The sequence below is a fragment of the Euprymna scolopes genome, chromosome 8 (assembly GCF_053919585.1).
Source record: "Euprymna scolopes isolate OS-2025 chromosome 8, ASM5391958v1, whole genome shotgun sequence".
Lineage (NCBI taxonomy): Eukaryota > Metazoa > Mollusca > Cephalopoda > Sepiida > Sepiolidae > Euprymna > Euprymna scolopes.
In genome coordinates this window covers 103,646,161-103,657,498 of record NC_136489.1, presented here as the reverse complement: position 1 = coordinate 103,657,498, position 11,338 = coordinate 103,646,161, and the positions used below count along the sequence as shown (strand labels likewise).

The 11,338-nt window shown below is 36.6% G+C and overlaps 1 protein-coding gene across 1 annotated transcript in view; it reads left to right on the top strand.

Moving 5' to 3' along the window:
• Positions 1–3,514: 3,514 nt before the first annotated feature.
• Positions 3,515–11,338, top strand: part of LOC145283689 (mannosyl-oligosaccharide glucosidase-like) — a 116,477-nt gene continuing 108,653 nt past the window's right edge. The window contains exon 1 of the mRNA XM_080132715.1: positions 3,515–4,902. Coding sequence (XP_079988841.1) covers positions 4,376–4,902 — 527 coding nt within the window. The 5' untranslated portion in view covers positions 3,515–4,375. The remainder of the gene's footprint in view (positions 4,903–11,338) is intronic.

The following is an 11,338-nucleotide window of genomic DNA, read 5'->3' as shown; positions in this document are numbered from 1 at the left end:
ATTTACTTCAGACATTATTATTATTGACATACCAAAAGCCTTTGATAGGGTATAGCATAAAGGTCTACTCCACAAAATCTCCAGCTATGGTATAGCTGGAAATGTCTTTTCAATTATTAAATTATTTCTTTCTGATAGGTTCATAAGAGTAGTGGTTGATGGGCAGAAATCAGAAGCTCATAGTATTAATGCTGGAGTCCCTCAGGGGGCCATCCTGGGCCAAACTCTGTTCCTGATCTATATCAATGATCTCCCAAATCACATCGTAAGATCATTTGCAGACACTGCCATCTATGGCAACATTTCAAAGGCCGTAAATGACCAAGTTCTCTCTGATTATCTCTCTCATCTGATCTTGATCATGTGGTGCAACGGGGAAAGAGGTGACTGGTTAATTTTAATGCACCTAAGACCAAGCTTCTATCTTTCCATCATCAACGCTCTGATCCCCGTCTGGCATCAATCGAAATGAATGGCTCTCGTCTTGGGGAGCCCCCATGTTTTGACAACCTTCTAGGTCTGACCTACTGAATCTTATTTCTAGCATATTCATTTCAATGTTGATCAAAATCCACAAAAATTATCTCAAATTTAAGGCTTTAAGCTTAATCGTCTTAAAAAGAAACTGAAATGCAAGGAATCTAGATTAATTGGTGTCTAATGACTATGGATAAGCAAACCAACCAGACATTCAATACCAGTGTTTCTGCAACTCCAGCAACTAAACATAACCTACAGGAACACTGATATTAAGTGTCTGATTGGCTTACTTCTTGAATGATGAAGGTCAAAGTGTTATCACACTGCAATCACAAAATGGCTCAGCATGTCTGGTCTCTTCTCCAATGATGCTGGTAATTTGTGAACTTTGCACTGAGATTGAAAAACAGTTTGGCAAAGTAAGAGAGAAACTGTCCTGAAAAGGACAGTTTTTATTCTGAGAAAATCATTGTAGTTTTATGGATTATTCTGAAAAGAACCGTTTGTCTTGAAAAAGACGGACTGACCTCAAGTAACTAGTTGGAAAAAAATTGGATGTTGGCTAATGGACTTAGTTCTGGGCTGGTCGAATACGATGACTGTGATGCTGTTGTCAAGATAAATGACACCTGAGCTGGTTGAGTCAATGATTGGACAAGTGGATTTAATTGATAGTCAAAGTCGCCAGAACATAATCAGGAGCAGCTGATCAAGTACAGACTTTGTGGGCTTTATGTAGAAATTTGATTTGTTGAAGAAACAAAAACAAAGAAACAAACAAAACAAAACAAAAAAAACAGTGCAGCAACAGCAATTGGATTGGCTTTATTTCATGATTCCAATCATCTGTCCAAGGACAGACCTTTCCTTTGCAGGACAACTTTTCTTCTACAATTTTTTATAAACCAACCTACCTTTTTCAGAGAAACTTACTTGACTTCTGTACGAATCAACCTCACCTTCATGTGATTCTACTTATCCTTCCTTCCATTTTTCCCCCAGTCTACTGCCCAATGCTACACTTGACCAGGTTTTCCAAGCTGTGTCTCCAACCCTCAGTAACAACTGCCAGCATTGGTGAACTAAACTCAATCAACCAAACCTACCAAGCTGTTGCTCTCCTCTCCCCTCGGTGATGTTCATATTCAACCACCAATGTTGGGGAAATAACCACACCAGACACACTTTTGCAAACCGTTCCTGTGATGCCGGCAGTTGACACAACTCTCTTTCATATCTGTACATTTACACATTTACGGTTCAATACACCTGATAAGTTGTTTACAAAATTATCTCCTGTGTTATTTTTTGAATTGCCATATTTGTTTTGTGCCTCATTGAAAGATTGATTACCATCATCAGCCCCTACAGTATTTTTGTTTACTATTTTTTTCACTGTTTATTCACCCTAAACAAGGCACAGTGCCACTAAGTCGTAAGGACCAGATTTGCCAGGACACTATGTAGGGAGTTAGGTAGCGAAATGTCTGTTCACATTACGCTTGAACTTCTGCATGTCAGTACAGTCAAGGAAGCAGGGGCCTGGAAGGGAATTCTAAAGTCTAACAGTTTGAAGGAAAAGCTATTTGAGTAGAAAGCTTTACAGCATCTAGGGATCTCAACAGTGTAGGCGTGGAATTTTGCTGCTTGTCTGGTTTGTCGAGGGTATTTATGTTGGGGGGTACTAGTGCTTTGAGTTTGTCTTAACACTTACCATTAAAGTACTTGTAAAACAGGCATAAGGATGCCACATTTTAACGATGGGACTGAGGTTGGAGTTTGGCTGACATTGTGGGACCTATTATGTTGGCAACTTTTTATTTGGACCCTATCTAGGAGAGAGATGTGACAACAATATTCCATGCATGGGCGAAGAGTGGCGTTTGTAGAAGTACAGGATACTCTCAGGTGTGAATAACCTTTTAGCATGGTAGAAAGAACCCACTTTCCTCGCAGCAACCTTGGCAATTACCTCCATGTATTTTTTCAGTTCATGTTGTTTGTGAATGTGAATTGTGTCACCATTTACCAAGGCCAAGAGTAACTCGAGGATGAGTGTTAATGAAATCGAATGATTGTCAGCCAAAAGATGGGGAACACTTAGTGAAGTAAATTGAGTTAGTTGTCACAAGTCAATATGTTCATAGTCTGGATAATATACATATATAAGTAATGTATGTGAGTATTTGGCAGTGTGATACTGTGTATGTGTGTTGGTTTACCGTGTTCTTGTTAGTGTGTGTATAGGTGTACGTAAGTTGAAGGAATTTGAATGTGTCATTGAAGATTCCTTTGCAACTTTTTTCTGCCGTCAAAAGGTATGGGAGGGACATTGTTGAGCACATGGTCTTGGGTTCTGTTTGAGGTGTGACGGACTTGAGAATTTTCTCTCTTTCGGTTGTTTATTTTCTCGATTTATAGGAGTTTTTAAATTCGCATCGGTTTGTTAATCTGACTCTAGGTCATTGTTGAAGTGGCTTGTTCTCTGTTGGCTGTGCAGTCCTAGGAGGTCCACTCTCCCAGGAATTACTTTTAGGAAGGGATTAGTTTATTGCTAATCGCCTGAGGCGCTCCTTTACCGGGAATGCTGATAGGGCTGTCCAGGCATTTTTTGTACGTCAGAGTGCTCTTCCTGTAGGGCGCTAGCTTTTCAAAACCCACGTTCCCGACCTTGTCTCCTATTTTCCTACTGTATAAGGGAGATAAACAGAACCGGTTCTGAGAACCGAACCGGAACCGGTCATTAAAAAGAAAAACTCATCTGAAAGCTCCCAATACTGTTCAATAAATAACTTGGAAGTAAATAAATAAATAAATAAATAAATACACATTTTAAAACAACTTTTCTTTTTCTTGAAGAAACTAGAATAAACAAAAGAGTCAATAATAAATAATAAAAAGGGCAAAGGACATAAAAATGTTACGAAAAAAAAAAAAATAAATAATGATAAGGTTGGTTATGCTATTATGTACAGACACACACAACTTAAAAAGACGGTAAAGAACAATAGAAATTTGTTGCGTGCGGTGGCGGCTGCTGCTGATTAAAGGCCACTTACCACTACGACCACCGCCACGACTACTGCTAGCGAAGCTACCACATCAGCTTATAAAAACGGGCTCATATTTTGGAATTATTTACTGAAATTTAACACACACCCGTCCAGATGAACCCATAATCTATTATAAAATTTAAACAACAAACTTAAAGATCAAAATGTTTACCGAAACTGAGAGAAGGCTGTAAAAAAAAGAAAAAAGAGGTTATTTCTCTCTTCTATTATTCGCTCTCTCGTTTCCGTGTCAATCACAACAAAAACAGAGGACGACGTCCACCTTTCAAATAATAAATCCCGAACAGTCAATGACGATATTTTTTCTTCTCAAAAATAATACAAAGCTTGTCTTAAAAACAAAACAAAAATATTTCATTGACTTTAGAAATTGCACCATAGCTGGAATTCCCTCGGTTTTTATCGCCTTCTTAAAAAAATATATTCGTCTTTTTCCTTCCGTTTTTCTTTTTTTTTCTTTTTTTCTTTTATTTTTGCGGACAAAAAAAGAAAAAAAAGACATGATTTTCGTACATAAACCCATTAAACATAATTTTAAATCAAAATCTTGATATTTTTCACTCATATGAAATTCTTTAAAAATCATTTTTTTATTTATTAATAATCATAAAAGCATTTATTTTATTTTATGGTGACATTTCTCTTCATATTTTTGTTGTCTTTTTTAAATACATAAAAAAAAAAAAAAAAAAAAAAGGGAAAAGACATATTCCCAACCTGGGTAATTAAAAACAAACTTTAATGAATATTACAGGTTAAAGCAACAAAGTGTTTTGGCTCACCCAAAAAGAAAAGTAAACGAAAGAACAACATCGAAGATAATGGCTCGTAACAGCAAGGACACCCGGCGTCGTCTGACAAACGATAAAGATCGCGACCCGGCGACACTACAATCGACAACGCATCATCAGTTGTCAGCGGCTGGTGGACAATGTCCAGCCTCCACATCCTCATCAAATGCATACGGCCACAGTAGTGCCAACAATAATGGACAGAACCAAAATAATGGCACTGGTGCGGCCAACAACACCCCGTACCATCTACAGACAAACAACAACAATGGTAGCAAAAGCAAAAACCGTCGATCGTCTTCTTCGACCACGACGACGGGTACGCACCCCTTGTCGCCTATCTCTTCTGATAGTTTGACAACAACGAAACTGGTTTTATTGTGTGTTAGCATTATCAGCATTTCAGTGGCGCTTTATTACCAATATTTGATTTATTCAAGGGAGATGAGGGTTCGAACACCACTGGATTCGCCTAAAATGCTTTCCGAAAATAGTTCGTCTCCATTATTGGATCCGGATCGTTTTTGGGGAACTTACAGGTCAAATTTATATTTTGGGTATGTACACAATATGATTTTTTTTTCTTTTATTGGACGTGTTCAATGCAGGGTATTATTTTTTTAATCACTCCCGGCTTTAAAGCATTTTTTCTTTCTTTTTCTACATATTTTGATTTGTTTTTGGTTATTAGAGACGGGAGTGATTCTATAAAATTATCCGACGCAGACCGCTATAATAACGCTTTTTTTTTTTTGTATGTGTGTTAGTATTAAATTTGGGCAATCTCTAACTATTGCGTCCCCAAAATTAAGACTGCGGAAATGGATATAGTTGATGTTAATTCTGAACAGAAGTCACTAAGCATGAAACGGCGTTTCATTGAAACGCTATGACAAAATTATGTGAAAACTTTCTAAGAATTAAAATATATCAAAGAAAATGGGTTTGTACTGTACACATAGATTCGAAAAAGTTGTTAAAAAACAAATATATAACAAATAAATGTTATCAAAGGCAAGATAAGTTAATTTTCTACCTAACTGGATAATTTTCTACTGTTTTTATTTAATGTAACATGTTTATTCAGCTCGAAAAACATTCAGTGTTTACCGATGTAATGTATTGGGAAATTAAAAATGGCGCCCGACTCACTCTTTCACACGGTAAGTTTGGGAAAAGGATTTAAAAATAAAAAATATATACAAAATACTGTTAAAAACCCACCGAATATGTCAGTCCATGCCACGCACAGCTGGAGCAAGTTTTTAAGAGTATTTTGTCTAGTTTTTTCTTTTTACCTTTTCCCAAACTTACCGTGTGAAAGAGAGTCGGGCGCCATTTTTAATTTTCCAATACATCGGTAAACACTGAATGTTTTTCGAGCTGAATAAACATGTTACATTAAATACAAACACCAGAAAATTATCCAGTTAGGTAGAAAAGTAACTTGTCTTTGATAACATTTATTTGTTATATATATATATATATATATATATATATATATATATATATATTTTTTTTTTTTTTTGACAACTTTTTTGAATCTGTGTACAGTAATACAAACCCAAATATTTACCTGTGGGTAATGTGTAAACTTCGTCACTTACCATAGCGGCCGAATGTAATGCTAATACTTTGACACAGGTGATAGTTAAAATTAAAAACAAGTAGGCAGGCTTACTTTAAATATACAGGGGGACCCACTTAAAAATAGCCCCGGAAAAATGTAGTAGAGAGGCGCCGGCGGAACATTCTTTTATTTAAATTACCTGTAGCAGCATTGTTTAAATTATCTGTAGTGTTATAAAATAGATACTAGTGCCCTTATTGATCCGTGCTGAAATAATACTGTTATTATTTAAAAAGCCATTCTTAACATGGGGAGGGTATTTTATAACTATTCTATACTTTAACCTTACAATTGAATAAAAAAAACATATCCCAAATCTGGTTTGTATTACTGTACACATAGATTCGAAAAAGTTGTCAAAAAAAAACAAATATATAACAAATAAATATTATCAAAGGCAAGATAAGTTACTTTTCTACCAAACTGGATACATTTTTTTGTTTTTATTCAATGTAACATGTTTATTCAGCTCGAAAAGCATATAGTGTTTACCGATGTATTGGAAAATTCAAAATGGCGCCCAACACTCTTTAACACGGTAAGTTCAGGAAAAGATGTTATAAATAATAAACTATACAAAATACTGTTAGAAATTCGCTCATTATATGTTACCGTGACATAAGTTGACATATATTCGGTGTTTTTTAAATAGTATTTTATCTAGTGTATAATTTATAACATCTTTTCCCAAACTTACCATGTTAAAGAGAGTGTCGGGCGCCATTTTGAATTTTCCAATACATCGGTAAACACTGCATGTTTTTCGAGCTGAATAAACATGTTACATTGAATAAAAACAAAAAAAATGTATCCAGTTTGGTAGAAAAGTAACTTATCTTGCCTTTGATAATATTTATTTGTTATATATTTGTTTTTTTTTGACAACTTTTTCGAATCTGTGTACAGTAATACAAACCCCAGAAATCTTTAAACTTGGAAATACGATTTAAAAAAAATAGCGCGGATCAGTAAATGAGTGCGCTAGCACTATAAAATATACTGGAAGTGAAGGTGCTCCCCGTTGACATCTACTTTTAAGTCGGCCGCTAACTCTGGGGGGGGGGGAGATTAGAGAAAAATTAGATATATCGAGCTACTTTTAAGTGGGCCATCCTGTATTACAAATTTACGAATACTTTTTTTTTTTTTTTTTCCAAATAATAAAATCGGCGTATTCTGAAATTTACACCTCATAATCTCGTATTCCACAAATTGTTTCTTTTTTTTATACGACAGACAGCGCATAAAAAAATTCCTGACTTTCGAAATTACTTTGGTTCTTGCCTCTTATCGTATGGATGAAAAGTTATTAAAAACAAAAATTGCTGCGGGTTATTTCACTATTTGCCAGTCAAAGTAAACTCAAATGTTATATTATGGACTGCCGAGCAACGGAACGCCAAATAACCTAGACGATTATTATGATTGGTGTTATTCGAAACGTAAATATTTGAATGCAAAAAAAAAAAAAAAAAAAAAAAAAAAAACGCAATAGAAAAATAATGTTGATGGAAACGAGATATTTCGATAGAATTTGGAATTTGGGAAAATGGAATGTCAGCTAAAATATATATCACGAATTTTAGCTTGATAGAATACGATCAAACCTGGCGAAAACTTAGACAAAGGCTTGCATTCACGAATTTCCGCGGGCTTAGAACTAACTTAGACGATGTTGGATCATTTCTCTTAGCAAACTCCCCGGATATCTTAGCGCTAAGTGAAACTAACCTACACCCATCCTCCAGCCCCTCAAACCACTTTAACATGCATGGTTATCTCCCACTTTGCCGTAAGGACTCGAACAGACATATGCACGAACTTGGTGTCTATATTCGAAACGCTCTCCCCTTGACTATAGAATCCAGACTAGAATAAGACGACCAGGCCTTCATGTGTTTTAAACTAAATCTGCAACATATCGCTAGCTACTTATATTTTCTCTACTGTTCCCCCTAGACACAGGACTATATTCTAATCAACCAAGTCTCTGACAGCATAGATGCAGCAGTGCATTGCAGCACACTCTCTAGATACCAGCGTGCAAGTAGATGTATTTGGTAACTTTAATGTCCACCATAGTAATTGGTTTGGTGTCTTTACTTACTCAGACACAAGGGTATCATAACACATAGCTTCTCTATATCCCATTCCCTATCATAGACAGTTGTGTTTCTGCCCCTCCCCCAGATCATTGGAATCAACAAGCTTCACTTCTAGATCTATTTCTGACCACAGTTCCTGATGATTGTGTAACAAATGTCTATAGCCCACACAGGAATGCCGATCACATTGTGATAATGATAGAAATCACCCTAAACTCTTGACCCGAAGCTGAAGAGCCATTACTCAAAATGACAAGGTACTATAAGAAGGCTGACTGGGAAGCCATCAGAGATGCTCCATGGAGTAGTATCTTTTCTCTTCCTGTGGAACAGTGTGCAAATGAGAATACTGAATGGCTCAAAGTAGCAATTGAAGCACACATTCCCACATGGAAATACTTTATCAAATCACACTCTCCACAATGTTCAGCTTTGATTGTGTAACTGTTACCACTCAAAGGCAACATGCATTCCGCAGACTTATCTGACATAAGTCCAATACAAAATGGGAAAATTTTGTATAAGCTAGAAATAATTGTAAGAGAGAAATAGCCACAGCCAAGTGAAGGCATTCCGAAGTCATCAGAAAATGCATCGAGTCACTGAAATTAGGAAATTTATAATCGTGTAGTAAATAATGAGCGATTGACAATTTCCTCACTATCCAACAACATTGAGATCGTTTGCACATCAACTAAAAAGGCAAATCTGTTTGTGAACGTTTTGCCTCCAACTCTTTAGACCCAGCAGGCCCCTCCCCCTCCCAAATTTCCCTTCTCGGACAGCAGCCACACTCAATGACCGGAAAATAACCTCTTCCCTTGTTCGTGATGCCATGATAAATGTAGACACCTCAAAAGCATGTGGGCCCGATCTTATCCCTGCTATACTACTAAAAGAATGCTCCACTGAGGTTGCTATGGTTTTCTGCCTTAACGAATCTTGCTTTCCTGACTGCTGGAAAATTGTTTCTGTTGCACCAGTTTACCAAAATTCTGGTGAAAGAATTGACTCATTTAATTATCACCCCATTAGCCTCCTCCCTCTCTTCGCCAAAATCTTTGAGTCCTTAATTAATCAAACACTTCTCTGCCACATCACAGACTATAAACTTTTATCCGACTGACAGTATGGATTTAGATAAGCTTATTCTACTGCAGATATCCTAACTGTAATCTTCAAACATATATACCAAGCACAGGATAAGGCAGAAGAAGCTAGGTCAGTAGCCCTAGACATCAGTACTTATGCAGTTTAATCAAGACATAAAAAAAAAATGAAAATATCGAAATAAAAAATTATATTGTATGTATCCGTTATGGAATTAAATTCTCATAAAAAAATTTCACTTAATGTGATCAAGTAATTTTTATTTTTATTTTACAATGGAAAAACAATTTGTTACGACAGTGATGTCGATGCTCAGACTTAATCATTTAAAAGCTATTATTTAACATGGGAAGAGGGTGTCTTGTAATGTGTCACTTTTTCATTGATTAACAATGCTCGCATGTGAAAGACGGAGTTATCTTTCAATGGCGCGACCCCCCCCTCCTTTCCTTGTGGTCTAAAAATCCAAACATGGCTGTCTGCTCGCTGTCATAACAAATTTTTTTTCTGCTGTAAAAAAAAACAAAAAAAAAACTACTTGATCAAATTAAATGAAATTTTTTTATGAGAACTTAATTCCATAATAGGTATGTACAATACAATTTGTCAATATTTTCATTTTTTAACGTCTTGATTGAACTGCATAAGTACCGACATATCTAAGGCATTTGACAGGATTTGGCATGGTCTTCTCATGAAAATCAAATCCTATGGTATTGCTGGGTGTATATATTGTGGGATTTGATTATATTAAATCAAATCCTTCTTAGATAAGAGAAAAATCCAGATGTCCTTGATGATCGTACATCAAAACATGATATAAATGCGGGTGTGCCACAGGGATCAATCCTTGGACCTTTATAATTCCTAATATTCATAAATGATCTCCCTGATAAAATTTTCTGAGATGGGGATATTTGCTGATGACATTATGCTCTATAACAGACACTAAAACTAACAAATGCATATCTAAGGAAATTTCTAAAACTCTACAGGAAGACCTCCGGTCTGTAGTGGAATGGGACTGAAACTGGTAATATTCAATGCTGCCGAGACTAATCTTATTTCCTTTAACAATTACAAGAAACGTTCTCAACCACTGATTGCCATGGCTAATGATACACTGCCTGATAGCACTTTCCTCAAACTCCTAGGGTTAACATTCACAGACAGCATAAATTGGAACAAATACATTGAGGTAATTGCAAAGGCTGCTTCGAAAAAGGTTGGCTCTTTCTACCGTGCTAAAAGACTACTCTCACCTGAGAGTACCCTGTATCTCTACAAGGCCACACTTCACCCATACATGTATTGTTGTTACCACATCTGAGCTGGTGCAGCTGCCAGTAGTCTCTTGCTCCTAGACAGGGTCCAGAAAAGAGTCGCCACCTAATAGGTCCTGTCCAACGCCAAAACATGGCATCATGTGCCTGTTTTACAAGTACTTCAATGGCAAGTGCTCTAACGAACTCAAAGCACTAATACCCTCGACTACAATACCCCCGACAAACTAGACAAGCAGCAAAATTACCCCCCCCCTACATTATAGAGATCCTTAGATGCCTTCTATTCGAATAGCTTTTTCCCTCAGATTAATGCACTTTGGAATTCTCTCTCAGGACCCTGCTTCTCTGACTGTATTGACATGCAGAAATTTAAGTGTAAATTGCTGCCCAACTCCCTAAATAGTATCCCAGCAAATCTGATCCTAAATTTTAGCCTCTCATGACCAAGTGGCTCTGTGCCTTGATTGGAGTGAAATGAAAATAATAATAATAAAAAAAAAAAAATTAAGAGATTTTGGATTTTAGCTAACAATGATAAAAAGCAATGGATTACGTGGAAAGATGGGGTGACTGTTCTTTTGTGCTGCATAGCACTAATTAGTAGTTACGTGGTCAGAGTTAAACAAAGATAGTTTTATATACATATACGTAGGGAGTTAGTCTGGAGGGAGAGAGTTGAGTCAAGGTTGGTTGGTGATGTAGAGACCAAGAGAAACGTGCAACACCAAAGAGGAGGGGGGGGGGCATCAGGAAATCTTGCCGTTTACAGACCGTCCGCCAGTCAATACCAACCGACGGAAGAAGGCATGTTCACCCTTCCCTTTTTGGCTCGAGTACTCCTTCCCCAAAGATGTTATCGGTT